Source organism: Trametes versicolor (assembly GCF_000271585.1).
Source record: "Trametes versicolor FP-101664 SS1 unplaced genomic scaffold TRAVEscaffold_2, whole genome shotgun sequence".
Lineage (NCBI taxonomy): Eukaryota > Fungi > Basidiomycota > Agaricomycetes > Polyporales > Polyporaceae > Trametes > Trametes versicolor.
In genome coordinates, this window is record NW_007360322.1 from 3526231 (window position 1) to 3541256 (window position 15026).

The 15026-nt window shown below is 58.2% G+C and overlaps 6 protein-coding genes across 6 annotated transcripts in view; 4 read left to right on the top strand and 2 right to left on the bottom strand.

Moving 5' to 3' along the window:
- Positions 1–878: 878 nt before the first annotated feature.
- Positions 879–3025, top strand: TRAVEDRAFT_62985 (uncharacterized protein; the record flags this gene model as incomplete). The annotated part of the gene is made up of 2 exons (XM_008036170.1): positions 879–1363; positions 1416–3025. Coding segments are annotated over exons 1-2 (2076 nt in total), but the record flags the coding sequence as incomplete, so codon positions are not given.
- A 515-nt stretch (positions 3026–3540) lies between these two features.
- TRAVEDRAFT_69493 (uncharacterized protein) lies at positions 3541–7215 on the top strand (the record flags this gene model as incomplete). The annotated part of the gene is made up of 12 exons (XM_008036434.1): positions 3541–3600; positions 3658–3867; positions 3926–4125; positions 4183–4261; positions 4315–4353; positions 4405–4710; positions 4760–4991; positions 6042–6121; positions 6197–6307; positions 6372–6575; positions 6643–6741; positions 6810–7215. 12 exons carry the CDS (start codon positions 3541–3543, stop codon positions 7077–7079), a joined length of 1890 nt encoding a protein of 629 aa, XP_008034625.1. The 3' UTR covers positions 7080–7215.
- A 435-nt stretch (positions 7216–7650) lies between these two features.
- TRAVEDRAFT_43812 (uncharacterized protein) lies at positions 7651–8474 on the bottom strand (the record flags this gene model as incomplete). Its single annotated transcript, XM_008035733.1, has 3 exons — positions 7651–7920; positions 7974–8294; positions 8352–8474. The coding sequence occupies 3 exons, from the start codon at positions 8472–8474 to the stop codon at positions 7651–7653; spliced, it is 714 nt and encodes a 237-aa protein (XP_008033924.1).
- Positions 8475–9841: 1367 nt separating this feature from the next.
- Positions 9842–12334, top strand: TRAVEDRAFT_56480 (uncharacterized protein). The gene is made up of 4 exons (XM_008035824.1): positions 9842–10142; positions 10200–11324; positions 11379–11431; positions 11496–12334. Exons 1-4 carry the CDS (start codon positions 10079–10081, stop codon positions 12054–12056), a joined length of 1803 nt encoding a protein of 600 aa, XP_008034015.1. The 5' UTR covers positions 9842–10078; the 3' UTR covers positions 12057–12334.
- Positions 12335–12415: 81 nt separating this feature from the next.
- Positions 12416–13461, bottom strand: TRAVEDRAFT_161863 (protease propeptide/inhibitor). The gene is made up of 5 exons (XM_008036435.1): positions 13340–13461; positions 13198–13272; positions 13095–13132; positions 12948–13023; positions 12416–12691 (listed from the first exon to the last, which is right to left on the bottom strand). The coding sequence occupies exons 1-5, from the start codon at positions 13347–13349 to the stop codon at positions 12663–12665; spliced, it is 228 nt and encodes a 75-aa protein (XP_008034626.1). The 5' UTR covers positions 13350–13461; the 3' UTR covers positions 12416–12662.
- Positions 13462–13786: 325 nt separating this feature from the next.
- The window catches only part of TRAVEDRAFT_113464 (DNA glycosylase), a gene marked incomplete at both ends in the record, with an annotated part of 2828 nt that continues 1588 nt past the window's right edge, over positions 13787–15026 (top strand). Inside the window, 3 exons of the mRNA XM_008036436.1 lie at positions 13787–14199; positions 14312–14431; positions 14490–14581. Coding sequence (XP_008034627.1) covers positions 13787–14199; positions 14312–14431; positions 14490–14581 — 625 coding nt within the window. The remainder of the gene's footprint in view (positions 14200–14311; positions 14432–14489; positions 14582–15026) is intronic.

The window sequence follows — 15026 nt, forward strand, 5'->3', positions numbered from 1 at the left end:
GTGCCTGACTCTACCGCTCAATGATCTCTGCGCTCATGGCAACGACGGAGCTTGACAACCTCACCGTCGACGTCATCCTCGCCAAGACCCTCGCTGAGGAGTCTATGCGCAAGAACGGTCAGGCCCGCCTCTCGCATCTCGCAGACCAAGCCCAAGAAGACTGGCCCTTGTGGTCATTGTGGCAGTCAGACCCATCACGAGTCGACTTGCTACAAGAAGCATCCTGAGCTTCGTCCTCAGGGCAAGGACAAAGGCAAGAAGAAGGACAAAGGGAAGGGAAAGGACACTTCGAATAACCATGCTCACGTCGCCGCTCCATCTGCCAATGTACTTGTAGCCGAGTCCGCTGTCGCGGACGCTGAAATGCACGCTTCTTTCTATACTGCGGCTAACGCCGCTGGTGTGAGGCATACGCGTTGGCTTATGGACTCTGGAGCCTCTCAACACGTCACCTGGTGCCGCGCAGACTTTGCCACCTACCAAGACTATGACACCCCCATCAACTTCAGTACCGCCGCTCAAGGCGCTGGGAGTGTTGTTCAAGGTGTTGGTGAAGGCACGGTTAAGGCTCAGACGTTTATCGACGGGGTCAAGTGGGAGATTACCATGCCTAACGTCTGCTACGTCCCTCGGGCGTCGACACGGCTCTTCTCCACTGGTACCATTGAGCGTAACGGTTATTCACTCTTCCAAGGAGACGGGAAGATGACCATCTTCGACAAACTGCCCAAGGGCTCTGTCGTTCATGGTGCTACGGTCTCTATTCTGGGACATAAGGTCCTGGAGGCGGCTTATATGCCCCATTCCAATCTCTATGAGTTAGATCTCGAGATTGCGGCTAGTCAGACCGTTAACCCTGCCGTTCGAGAACGGCCCCCACGAACTATACCTCCGTATGGCTTCGGCGCAAAAGCCCATGGCCCCCCTCAAGATGTACGCCAACGTCATCGGCAAGTTTACTGTGGACCGCCAGCTCGGGGAGAAGGTCGAAAGTTCGGTGCGTGACCGAACGCTAGAGGCCGAGAAACAGCGCACCGAGCGTAAGGCCATATACCTCGACACGCCCCCGGATCTGAGCCGCTCCAGCGCAAAGGGGAGACGGAAGGACGCGACAGCCCCTCGTCGCCCAGCTCTGCCCCCCGCCAACCGCCCGCCGTCGGGCATGAAGACGAGGGTGGCGTCACCGCTTCCGGCCTCTGGCTCCCACGGGAATGGATCAACAAACGAGGTTCCCCCGACGAGAGCGCGTCTGATCCATTGCCTGGCGCTCAAGCCTCGGACATCCGATCAGGCCATCGGGTTGTGTGTGGGGAAGGATCCGTCTCCGCAGATGAAGAAGGAAGTGATCTCACTGTTGCACAGCGTGAGTTGTCTGGGCACTATGTGATTATATGCGCTCTCTGACAGCTGCGCAGGTGGGGCAGCCGAAGGTTGGAACTAGGGGCAGCGGCCCTGATACGCCCCAGCTATGGGAGCTGAAGCCCGAGTCGTGGCGCGACGTGCGGCCGTACGGGTGGCCCTTGTTGGAACCGGACGAACGCCTGAGTCTATCGCGGCAGGCACGCGGGATCTACAAGAGCCTGAGGATCCCAGAGTCCGACCCCGTCTGGGAGCATGCGCGCTATCGCGAAGCCGACGGCGCGTCGGCCAAGTCAGCGGCGGGCCCCAGCGCGGCGGGCGTAGAGCCCAAGAAGGGCATGATGTCTAAAGGCACGACGAAGAAAGCGAAGCCTGCGGAGGGAGTGCGGAAGAAGGTGCCAGAGATCATCATCGCGAAGGACGAAAGCGCGCGTCCGGGTCGAGATGAGCACAGCGTCAAGGGTAGAGCGCGCGAACGCGACGCGGACGAGGGAAGCGGCGCTGGTACGCCCACTAGCGCGACGCGGCCTACGATCCGGAGGCCTGGATCCGGATTCAAGCTCATCCCGAAGGCGTCCGCCACACCACCCGCCACCGACCTGCGCGCACACTCGCCTCTTCCTCCGAAGAGAACAGGACCGGTGGATGCTCGAGAAAGCAAGCGAGAGCGCGAGCTACCCGCGCCCTCGGGGTCGGCCAGGCCGCTTCCACCGATCGCACCGCCGACGGCGTCGCCGCAGCCGAAGAGCTCCACGCCCCAGTTCCGGAAGAAGACCAAGGAGGAGCGTGCCATCGAGGAACGACGAGAGGAACGGCAGCGCGAGCGCGAGCGACAGAGTACGGCAGACGAGCGACAGCGGTCCAGAGGGCAGGGGTCGCCTGTTCCTCTGAAGCGCAAGAAGGCTCCGCGAGACGGAGACGACTCTGAGTATTCGGAACGCGACGTCCCGCTCAGCAACACGAAGAAGCGCCGTTTGGACGACCAGCAGAGCGCCGCTGAGAAGCCGCGCGGGCGGGACCATTCGCTACCAAAGAAGCCCGTGCTGCGCGAGCCCTCGCCTTTGCGCCCGCCGCCCATGAAGGTGAAGAAGGAGCCGTCGCCGTCATCGCTCGCGTTCTCGCCACCGCCGCGCTCGTCTCTGCCGCCCAGGCCTTCGATGCCGGAGAACCCGCAGCCGCCCTCGTCCTCATCGTCGAGCGCGAGCGCGAAAGACGACGGCCCGCATCGCGCGTCAAGCACGAAGCGTCGTCGGCCCTCGATCCAATTCACCTCGTCCTCTGATGAGTCCGACCCCCCACCCCGTGTCGAGCCCGCCGCGAAGAAGTTCAAGGTGAAGCCGAGGCACCCCGCCCGTTTCAAGCCCCGCGCGGCGATCCCCGCAGACCGTACGGGCCTCCGCGGATACTACAAGACCTGCTTCTTGGTGTATATCCGGCTGTACCAAGAGCAGGCGCAGCGGCGGGACCGGATCGAACGCATGTTGAACGGGGAAGCGAGCGGGGACGACGATGCGGACGGGGACGCGGACATGGACGACCTTGACCCGGACGCGCTCGTCACGTTCATGGCGGAGTTGCAGGCGGTCACGGATGAGATGAACAAGATCAGGGCAGCATGGGAGCACCTGGGCGGGAGCGTAGACTCTTCTGGGGAGCTCGTGGATGAGTAGAGAGGGGCCGCAGGGTGTGGTGCCGCTCGCGGGGATGATATAGAACGGTTAATCGGCGGCCTTGCGAGGCTTGTTGTATTTGTATCTTTATTGGATTCAGGAAGCATTTGGATACGTCTTTGCTCGACGTAAGGAGCAGATCCTTTGGGTGCCTTCCTTTGGCGAAACTTGCTGAGCATTGTGGTTGTTCATACGGGTAACGGGATGAATTAATGAACGTAGTCGCTACTTAGTACTTGGTACTTACTGCCCAGGCAGCTCGGCCTCAGGCCTTGCCAGGGGGATGACAGACAAGCCGGGCCGGCGTCCCGGGACGCTGTGGGGGAAACGCCACGACGCGTCGCGATCGCGGCGAGTGTACGCGCGCTTGTACGCGCCACTCTGGTTGGACCGTATTCGTTGACTTTTGACGACGTGAAACTGGACTACTGCGTCTGCACTACCTCAACATACCCGGCATTCAGGCCGATATCCAGCTGCTTAAATCACTACGTACTTACTTGGAACACCGATGGACTGCAAATGGGAAGACCCAGAGTGTTTACAGGATGAAGGAACAGACCCGCCCCCAGTACGCTCTTCTGCTTTTCGCTCTGCACAACCCCACAGGCTCACGGGCTATGTCTAGCTTCCGGGAAACTTGGCAGAAATAAACCAGCCAAGTATCATGATACCCTTCTGGTTGAGCTACGACTCTTGGTTCCAGACACACGGCATCCTGCTGTACCCGCTGAGTCGGCGATGGTTCCCTCCAGAGGATCAGCCCCAAGACCCCGTGTTGCCATTCGCTCATCGTCTCTCTTGGAAGGGAGAGAAAATACATGGGCTCGGACTACAAGTATGCGCGTTCTTCTTGACTATAATCCTCCTTGGCACTCACGTTCACATTTTGTCAGACTAGGTTCGGTTACGGACAGGATTTGTCCGGCCGCGACGTGTTTATCAAGATCATAGAGAAAGGCTCTGTCGAGCACGCTATCAACAGTTACCTCCTCGAGAACGGCGACTTGTTCCAAGGAGACCAATTCCCATCCGTTCTACCACCCATTGCGGTTCTCGATTCCCCGTACCATTTTTCCTTCCTCGTGATGCCACTGTAAGTCACCGTGTCAGTCACAGAGTCCCGGTTTTGATACCAATTACTTTGTTTCAGCTGGAACTCGAGCATCCAAATCCAGGACAACTTCGTGACGGTGCGCGATGTGATGAAGCTAGTGAGATGTCTCCTCATGGTAGGGCTTGGCTTGACCCTCAAGTATTCGACTTAGCTGACTAGGTCTTGAAGGGTTTAACATTCCTCCACGACCATAGAATAGCTCATCGGGTAGGGGTAGCAGCCGGAACGGTTGTAACATTCGGGCTGACACTTTGGTAGGACATCAACCACACCAACGTGCTAATGAACTGCTACTCTCCAGCACTGGACGACTATTGGGCGCGCGATATGCTTCGCGACCACATACAAACGTCGGGCCGCGTCGAATACGCCTTGTTTGACTTCAACCTATCGGTCCAGTTCCCGGCAGATCTCGACATTCGTACCGCCCGTCTCCCGTCGCGCGAAGCATGGTGTGGAGCTCTCATGTTCCATCCGACCGACGCCACGATGGGTCAGCCCGAGTATAATCCCTTCCCGTTCGACGTTGCCTGCCTGGGCAATCTGCTCTTGTATCATTTCTCCGTACGTCTCGTCGCTACCATTGGGCCACTTGCCGCTGACGATGGATTAGAGCGTCGTGCCCGTCGTACCCCCCCTCGCACCCTTATTCGCACGAATGACGACGCACGTCATTGGACAGCGGTTCACAGCGTCCGAAGCGCTCGTTTTCTACGACGAGCACTTAGGACATCTCTCCGAGGAAGTTTTGAAGACCAGCATAGTGGCCAAACCCAGCTTCGACCCGCTGAACGACCCCGACTTGTACTGGAGGCAGCTTGGGACCGGGGACCGGGAGCGATGGAGTCAGTACCGCGTACCTCCTCGGCCTTGGAGTCACCGATTCCTACTTTGGCTTTCCACCTGGCCGTCCGGATGGGAGATTTATTGCACAGTACGATCTATCCTACACGTATAACGTTCTCTCCGCTTCGGATCGGATTATCTGCATGCTTTGTATTCATTTGATTTGCTTCCAGACAACGGCGCGTAGGACGTTACGGCTCGCATATGGCACCCCTTTGTAGGGGTCTAGCGTGAACACAATGAGGGAACAATGGCAGAACCCGGAAAGGCAAGTGGGGGCGACAACGGCATCCGTATTGTTCCCAAACATCATCTAGCCTCCTTGATTCCTAAGTCATGACGTGACGTGCCCATGCCCTCGGAAACGAGGACGCAGACCGGGCAGGGCAAGTCCGCCCTGGGTCTCGTCCAAGCCTTGGTCGGTGGCTAGTGGCCCCGCTACGTACGAGCGACCTTACACAATCATTATTATAGATAACCGCGTCTGTGCAGCGCCGTTGTATGTCCGACGCTGCAGTGGTGACAGACTGGGATGACTGCTCCTCAAGATGACTGGTAGGGACGCTGTTCGGCGGCGGTACATGGTTCCGTGGGCCCTGCGAGATCAGAGAGGTACGGACTACGATGGGCACCGATAACGGTACTTTTTCTCAAGATCTCCCCTTCCGCCCCCGCGATCAGTGCATGAAGCATCCTTTGCGGAACACGGGACCAAGCCGCACACATATGGCTTGTCATTTGGCTCACACACCGTCCCAAATGAAAGCTTCCCTCTGACTCAAGACACGTCGTTTAGGACAGGTCGGACCCGCCATGCATTCCTCTATCTATCTCACCGCATCGGGACAGAACATGCGGACTTCGTGGTAACCGGCACCCAGAGGAGTATAAATGCAGTCGCCGACGACGCTGGGACTCGGATCTCCAGTCTCACACCTTCTCGTTCCCCTGCCCAGCCCAGCCCACTCGCTGCCATCGTTGGCTGTGACTGCTATCCGTGATGATGCACCCTACAAACCGCGGTTTGACTGTCCCAGCCCCGGGTGCAGGTGGACGTCGTAGCGCTACGGCTACTCCTATCCCTCGCACCACCTGGCGTCCTCAGGATGAAGTGAACCTTAGCCTGAAGGTAAGCTTCAAATCGGTGCATGCGCGACACTGCGCGGGGGGCTCGAGCCTTGACTAACCGACACCTCTACTGCAGCCGAGCAAGAAACCATGGGTCAAGCTCATTTCCTACGTCAACGACGAGTTCAAGGCGGGCCGTGTGGTGCAGGTCTTCGATGCCAAACAAGTTCCCCCGAGCCCAACCGAGGTACGCCGCCGTGACTGCTTCTATCCATCTAAAGAGGACAACATACTGATTTATTGCATACCAGTATGCGAACCAGACCAAAGTGTGGCAGCGCACCGACGCTGACACTCAGTATCGAATCCGGAAACGTTTCCGGGAACGGTCCTACCAACTAGTACAATCGCCCTCTATTGGCACCAGTGCTGTGATACCGCATGCGAGGCTCCGGACGGCCCCCGGCGGTCCAGCTGGCCCAGAAGTGTATAACCGCTTCGGTGCTGGATTTGTGGTGAGTCCCCCTATCTCCCATGCGTGCGTATCTGCTGTTGTTGACATACAACCCCGTCGATTTTCAGTATTATTTGTCGGAGAGAACATCCTTGAAGTTCGGAGACCTTACTCTGAATGTTCCGGTGGACACCGGAGTTACCATCGCTTTCCTCACGTCTGGCGCGGTGAGTGTGCTATCTCAGCATTGTAGCCTCCCCTGCTAACATCTTCGGACTTCGGTGCTGATCCTCAGGGCGGTCCTAAACATATACTGCCGTCTGGGATGACGAACACCAAGCACGCGTGTTACGTCATCAACTACATCGTGCAGGTCGAAACTTGGCACTACGTCCCCTGTGCCAACGGCCAGAGTTTCGCGAACTTGGAAGAGATCACGGACGACGGCGTTCTGAAGAAGATCCAAAGGAAAACGCTGGCGCCGCCAGTGATAGTCTCGGCGGAGAAGCTGAACCCCGATCAGCGTGCTGGGGAAGACCCGGTGTTGATAGAGGAGAAGGATTAGCGTGTTTTGACCAAACTGTGGGTCTCATTGCAGCGGATGCTGCACAGGGTCCTTGGTTTTTTTGTGCGAATAATCTGCGTCGACGTGGTGGTGCCCGGGGCAACAGAGTAGTCGCACCTGATATGTGACGCCTTACCTACCAGTCCTGAAGAATGCTACTGAAATATGACGAAAATTTTGTGTCTGGCGTACATACGGACCAGGAATCTAAAACATCGTTGGGCAGCGATGGGCTTGGTGTGATCATCTGTTACAATGTGAGCTGCGCAATATATATTGCACATTTGAGTGGACCGCTGGCACATAGTGTATGGTGCTAACGGCGAACACAACCCAGGTTACAGAATGAACGCCTCCCCCCACCGACAATCACACGCACGCACCGGTCTCGGCGGGTCGACTGGAAATTTATACTTGCCGTTCACATTTTGTCAACTCACCTGATTGCTGTGACAGGCCATCGTAATCTGAGGGCTCATAGGGCCTAAGATCGACGCGAGTCGACCCAAACTTCACCCGCAGATTCTGGATAGTAAGTGTGCCCAAGAGCGACATTAATCGCAAGCTATCCTTATACGCTCATGACAGTGAGTCGACGGAGCTGATTGAGGATAGAAATTGCACGCACGAGCACAGTAGCGACGTCAGCATCGTCCTTTCCAGCATCCAGCCCCGTGTTGACGGAGAGTGTGAGGAGCCGCACACTGCCCTGCCCTCGGAGAACAGCGCATACGTTGGCGGGCGAGAGAGGGCCCAAACTGCGCAACGTACTCGCCGCCTGCAAGTGCCTTCGTCTTCGGCAGTAGTTAAACTCGAGATGGCGCACAACAACGCCGTCGTGCTATGAGCAGTAAATCAAAGCTCAACACCTCACACGTGAAGCATACGGCACACGAAGCAAAGCATAGGCCACCCCTTCGGTGACTCCAAAAGCCGCATCAACAACAATGATATCCAAGGCAACCTTGGCGCCCTGAAATGAGCCCAGTGATCGCGGAACTCGGGGGTGGTACGGGCCCAGTACAGGTCTGGGTTCTCGAAGGACTCCCACTCCGTTCGCAGAGTGAATAGCATGACGAGTGCCGGTTCCGGGACCGAGGCGATTGCGAATTCGATAAAGCTGGCAGCTTCGACCGCGGTAAACCGCTCCGCTGCGACGTGTGTCGTCATCTTGTCAAACAAGGGCGCGAGGAGAGGTATCGTGGGTACTATGGTCTGTGGGGGTGGATTAGCGGCGTTGACGGTCTCTACAAGACATATACTCCCACCCACCGAGAAATGTATCCTGTAAAGGTTTCCGAGGCACGCGACGTCATATGCAAACGGATTGTAGTCGTATTCACCGCAGGAGGTATCGAGGGGGTGGTATAAGGGCGTGCCTTCGTATGATTCCATGGAGGGACTTCGGCAAGCTTTCAGTGGTGCGTCGCGAGGGAAGATGCGAGAGATGTCGAAATCGAAGAGGCAATAATGGGAATCCGGCGGGCTTTGGCACTTTTCAAGAAGATGGCGTGGGTACCTGGGCGAATAGGGATTGTAGTAGTTGACCAGCATGTTCCACTCCGAGATATCCTAAAGGCCTGTGTATAAGCAGAGATGGTTTGGATTGACAAGAAGGCACACGTACGCGATGTACTATGCGGTTTTCGTGTAACGTTCGTAGTCCCTTCAAAACAAAAGTTGGAAAAGGCTGCGTTTAGAACTGACGATCAACTCACCTGCGAAGTGCAGTGCATGAACTGCAAAACTTCGCCAACAGAGCTGAGGTGCTTAATGCCACCCATGTGGCCCCACTTACGCATTCCCATGTTGAGAGGACCGGAACGAGTGTATTCAAAGACTCACCTAGGCATGGCGATGAAGGAGAATGTATGATGGGTATCTAGGATTGCCACTGGACGAAGTATGCCGCAGCATTCGGTCTGAGGGGATACGGAATCAACGTCGAGCAGGGCTTGATATACACGGTATTCCTCCGATCCCGTGTATGTGAGTTTGAACGCGATATGTCGATGGTAGGAGTCTTGTGCCCATCCAATACGAGACTGGCCTTGCGTTCAGTACCAACCAGGCTAAACGAAGAGCGTGCGCGCTCACCAATGGGCAGTCATCCCGGATCCGCAAAAACTCCTCCCTCACACAATACGCATAAGGGAGAGACTCTGATTTAGCGGCTGCGAATGGCGGAATGCGCCAATCCAATCCTAATATCGAGTGGTCCATCGGGTGAAGGTTCAAGGAGAATCCACGGGCCACCAGCCACGCTTGCCATCCCAGCCAGAATCTAGTCATGTCGCAGTTATAAGGCCAGCCTTGAGGGAGCTGTGAGGGGTATGCTATGTCAGCTTTACGAACCTAGTACTGGTAGCCAGTAGACCTAAAAGGCAACTTCAACACGTACATCAGGGCAAAGATCGACGATGTCTTCGCTAGCATAATCCGCGTAAAAATCGCCATTTTCAGACATGCTTCAGCCCAGCGGTTACACTTAGAGATGTAGTGTATGGCCAGGTAGTGAAGCTCTCGCAGAGCAGGAGGTTGTGCTGACAGTAACTGGACGCGTCCTGGTAGTACTTAGCTGGGATCAAATCGCGTCGAAACTCGCACGCACGACGCCGGCGTCGCCAGCGCCACAATGGCCGGACGTCACACCACGTGATCGCGATCTCACTGCGCGCCTAATAGCCGGCCTCTGCGAGAGTGCTGTTTGGCGGGAACAACACTCGAAGGCAACCGTCCTTATCGTCTTTTTCGGTCGCCTCTCTCTTGCCATCGCCGCTTCTCTCTCTGCGCTTGCCCTCATCGTCAGACACTCTTTTACAAGTACTCTCGGCTTTCTGTGACGCTGCTCGGGCGCTGTAGCAGTCTGGGCGACATATAAGGACGGTCCTCGTCTCGAGCGACGCACCCTTGGTTGTCCCTGCCCCACTGTGTGCTCCTACCCAGACGTAGTCTGTGTTCGCCATCTCCGTAAAGCACCTGCAGACTAGTACGCCAAGATGCTTCGTTATTTGTCGCGTTCCACCTCTAGAGTGGCGGAGAAACCTGGGCCGCCTAGTGCTGGTAAGCTTCATGTTGCAGACAAGCAGTCTCCGGACAAACCTCTCATCGCGAATGAAGCACAAGGTATAGACACGGCCGCGGTCCCTGCCTCCGCGGAGACCAACCAGACGACATCAGCAATCCCTGAACCGCCAAGCATCCCCGCCGAGCAGCCGTCTCCCGATGCTGCCGTGCCCTCTCAGTCACCCGTTCCTCCTTCGCCAAAGGCAGTTTCCGGAACGACCACTACTTCCGGGTCCCCAGGCGCGCCCTCCTCGCCACTACCTGCTGCTGAGGATGGTTCCCCTCATCAGGGACCCACTTCCCGCTCCCAGAAACGTTTTTCCTGGCGATCGCTCGTCCAACCCAGAGGCGTAAAGGACCGCAAGTCCTCTCTCCCGCCCCCGCGTGAAGAGGCGGCCGAGAAGGTGACCGCCCGCCAAGAGTACATCGAGCGCAAGATGGTGCGCACCCGCTCCGAGCAGAGGGCGCACGCGTCCGCGCTCGTCGTGCGCGAGCTCATCGTCGGGCCGTTCGCTACGCCGACCGCCGCTCCGCCAAAGAGCGAAAAGGTCTCGGCGTCCGGGCAGACGTCGCTGCACAAGATGCGCAAGGTCAAGTCGCAGCTTCTCGAGCCGAAGACCGCGCAGAAGATCCTCACGCAGCTGCGTGCACTTCCTACCTCCGACGAGCCCATCGTCGTCGGGAAGACGGGCGCTGGGAAGCCGGTGACATCCCTACCAAAGGGCCCTATACACGCAGTATGTCTGCCCTGCATCGATGCGGAGGCGCACGAGAAGCATTTCTCCCGGTTGGACAAGCTGCAGGCCGCCGCGCCTGCTCCTCAAGTTACTACTTCAAACGCATCCCCGAAGACTAAGGAACGCAGCCTCGACCTGTCCGCAGTGGCGAGCGCGGCTGAGGAGATCTCAAGCGTAACTGCGACTTCGTTCGAGAAGCTGAAGGAGGTGCTCGCTGACCTCAACCTCGTGAGCCTCATCACGGCGCCGGACTTGGGGCTTGGCCATCCAGCCACTGGACCGGGGCTCTTCAGCGGGGCGCTTCCTAGCGCGGAAGCCATCGTGAATGGCATCGAACAGATGACCCCGCAACTCCTGGCTTTCGGATACGCGACAGGCCAGTCCATCCTGCCCTCTCATGCAGGGATATACCCCCCGACGGACCGTATGTCAGTCATCACGTGTACGTATGCGACTCTCAGTGCTAGAATACCCGATCTAACGCGCATATATGCAGACTGGTGGGGTCTGGAGGTCGTCATGCCCGAGCCGTCCATGAAGTACCTCAGCGTACGTTCAATCTCCCCATATATACACGTCACTACTCACGCATATTCAACCCTATCATCTATAGAACGTGCCCTCCATCGCGCACACCGCGATCAACTTCCTTACCGCCCTCGCGGTCGCCAACGGCGGCGTGAGCGAGATCCTGCCGTTCGTGCGCTACATCTCGCAATACCTCGACGCGGAGTGGCACATGATCCAGCAGGCGGACCAGGGCCAGGGCGTCGTGTGCGCCGCGACGTGGATCATGCCCGCCGCGCTCGTCCCGCGCGCCTGGGACTTCCCTCAACCTCCCGTCCTCTCCGACCCGCCTGCAGCCCCGGCCCATGGAGATGAGACAGCGGTGCCACCCGTGAGCGGAGCGACTCCCGCAGCGACGTACGGAAGCTCGGTCCCTGGCTCGTCGAGCCCGACGCTGCTTACGCCCCCGCTTCCGAACCCGAACCACGTTCCAGTGTTCGTGGCACCGCCGGGCGACCCGGCCGTGCAAGTGCAGGGTGTGCGGGGCAATCCTGATGAGGGCGTGCCCGGGGTCAAGGTGACCCCGCCGACCCCGCCTGCATCGGAGACCCTCGGTAAAGCGGCAGGGGAGGCTTTCAAGGCGGCCCCCGCTGTGGCGGCCGCTTGAGAGCTCCACGCGTTCTGACTGGATGGGCTCGCAAGATGGGATTCTGCCTCCGTATACCCGGGACTTGGACACGGACTCGTTGCATGCCTGGATCCTTCTATTGTTATGTCTTCCGCATCGTGTTGTCTTCGCAGTTCCTGTTCGCCCTCGTTACGACCTGACACGACCTTTCCGACATATATGCCCCGCACACGCGATACCCCCACACTCTGTAATCGGTTTACCATCAGCGCCGTATGTAACGGTACCAGCATCCATGTTCTCCGGCGCATTCTCGCCCCGTTCTATCGTACCTTCGAATTTTCTCTGGAGATGGCGAATCTTGCGCTGGGACGCCGGTGTCCTACACGGCATGTGAAGGAACCACGCAAAACCATATATCACCTGGACAAGCGTCCGATCCAACGTACACACGCGCATCTGCGATCTAGCCTACACCCCCATCGACGCCATCGGGCCCCTCCCGCGAACCGTGCTCCCTGGTGATACATACAGCTGCTAATGAGACAACAACAACACATCGTCCTGATCGTGCACCATCTTTCATCATCCTCGTCCGCGGGGCGCCATCGGCATCAGAAAGCCCAGGACCAAGGCAAGGCCCGATCACTGCGTGGTGACGATGCTGTCGGGCTCTGGGGCGGGCGGTCAGCGCTCGTGCGAGGTTCTGAATCCCAGGGACTCCTGCAGGTTCGATGGAGGGGGTGCGCCACCGCACACGCCTGGGCTCGCTCCGCGCGCGCGCGCGTGCGCGTGCCTGTCCCTCATTATGAGTATATCCCGCGCGCCGGGACTGCGTGCCGCTGCGCGGGGACGGTGGGCGCCGGGCGGAGCGCGCGCTCGCGAAGGCGAGAATGGGGTGGTGATGGTGTGTGGGGGAGGGGGACGTACCGATGTAATCGATGGTGTCGCTCTGCAGGGACTGCAGCTGGGTGAGGAACTGGTCAGGGATGGTGGCGGAGAAGCCCTGCGGGAATGAGCGGGCGGGTCAGCTCGCTGTGGGCATTGTGCGGTGCGGGCAAGCCGCAGGGTGCGTACCTTGAGGACGCTGTCGTAACGCTGCTGGACCTCGCCGCCTGCGGAAGAAGAGGATCAGCACTGGGTCGCGAGTTGAGCAGTGTGGCGGGCGGTGGCGACATACCGTTCGAGTTGACTTGGCTGGCGTACTTGTCAATCTCGGACTGGGTGACATGGTCCTTGAAGACCACGATGTACTCTATGCACCAGAACGTCTAGTGAGCACTCGCGCGCACTGCGCCACATCGGGGAGAGGAGATACGCACTTCCAGACATGTTTGGCGGGTTGGTCGTAATGGTGCGTGAGAGCGGTGGACGAGGTATACGGCGCAGGAGTGGGCGCGGGGTATGCAGAGCGATGCGAGAGAGAGTAAGAGGAGGAATGGCGGGGAGAGGTGAGAGAGCTGCGGGCGCGGGGAGTCCTTAAGAGGCCCCTTTGGAAGGGCCAGGCACAACCGTGGCGCGTTCGCGCATTGGCACGTGACGAGGCGCGCAACGCGTAATTACGCGCCACCCGCACCCCCCGCATCCCGCCTCCCACGCTCTCCCAACTGGGAACGGCTCCGTCCCCGCACAGTCATCCTGCCCAGCGGCCTCGGGAGTTGGCTTGTTGATAAACTACCGTCGTCGACGCCAATCAGTATATGCAGTTCGCCCTTACACACGTCTTCGTTCGACATCTGACGCGCCCAGCAACATCCACAAATTTCAGTATGGCTTTGACAAGGTCAGCAACGCGAAACACCGGTGCTACGCCGGAGGCTGCGCAACAAACCACCGCCGCAGCCCAAACGAAGGCGGCTGCCTCAAGCAGGAAGAGGAGTCAGAAGAGCCCCGACGCAGCAGCAGAGCCCGCTCAGAAGAAGCCCCGCGTTACGAAGGCGAAGACGGCAAAGGCTGCGGCACCCACGGCCTCCAGCGTAAAGACGTCACCAGCAGCGCCCAATACCGCCGTGCCCACCCCAATTCCCAACGCGGAGGGCGAGGAGCTCGTTCCAGCCGTGCTCACCTTCTCCTTTGAAGAGGCAAGGCGGCACCTCGTTCGCGTGGATCCGCGCTTCGAAGATGTGTTTCGAAGAGTCAAGTGCAGACCGTTTGAGCATCTCGAACGCGTCGATCCCTTCCGGTATGCACGTGTCTTCCTGACACAGATCTACACTGAGCAGGGTGCGATATGACAGAACGCTTGCGCACTCCATCTTGTGAGACCATCACCCGGAGTGTACCTACTTGCTAAGACTGACCGTTGGCGCACGAGCCAGGGGCCAACAGATATCATGGAAAGCCGCGGCATCTATAACACATAAATTCGTGCGCCTATTTGACCCATCTCTTCCGGAGAGTCTTGCGGATTCCAAGTAAGCCCATCGTCTCGGGATAACCTAGCCAGGCGCTGATCCTTGCATGACTCGGAAGGTCTAACTTCTTCCCATCCGCACATCAAGTTATCACCAAGGATATCGCGACTTTGCGCAGCGCTGGACTTAGTGGCCGGAAAGCGGAGTATGGTCAGTAGATTTGCTCAGAACAAAGTGGCGAGGACCGACCATGAACACATCTGGCAGTCCTGGATCTTGCTGGGCGGTTTGCGGACGGCCGCCTATCGACAAGGAAGTTGCTTCTGGCCGATGACGAGGAGTTGTACAAGATGTTGATAGAAGTGCGGGGCATCGGAAGAGTGAGTGTCGTACTATCTACGAAGTGATCACCGGTCTCTTACGAAGTGTCCCTTCATATCGTAGTGGACCGGTAAGTCTGAACCGACACTCATCGGGGATGTCGCTCACCCGTGTCACAGTCGACATGTTCGCGATGTTCTCGCTGCGGCGGCCGGATATCCTTCCTGTCGGCAAGTCTTCTCGCTGTATGATGAAGTTTCGCATTTTGACGCTCGTCTATATCGATTCAGGGGACCTGGGCGTGCAAAAGGGCATGCTGCGCTGGTTCGTTTCC

Bases quoted from the DNA above. Each gene is read 5' to 3' on its own strand.
- TRAVEDRAFT_56480 (XM_008035824.1), top strand. From the start codon at position 10,079: ATGCTTCGTTATTTGTCGCGTTCCACCTCTAGAGTGGCGGAGAAACCT. The intron at 10,143-10,199 runs GTAAGCTTCATG...TCGCGAATGAAG, and splicing joins ACCTGGGCCGCCTAGTGCTG to CACAAGGTATAGACACGGCC. The intron at 11,432-11,495 runs GTACGTTCAATC...TATCATCTATAG, and splicing joins CGTCCATGAAGTACCTCAGC to AACGTGCCCTCCATCGCGCA.
- TRAVEDRAFT_161863 (XM_008036435.1), bottom strand. The intron at 13,133-13,197 runs GTATGTCGCCAC...CTTCTTCCGCAG, and splicing joins CAGCCAAGTCAACTCGAACG to GCGGCGAGGTCCAGCAGCGT. The intron at 13,024-13,094 runs GTACGCACCCTG...TCATTCCCGCAG, and splicing joins GTTACGACAGCGTCCTCAAG to GGCTTCTCCGCCACCATCCC.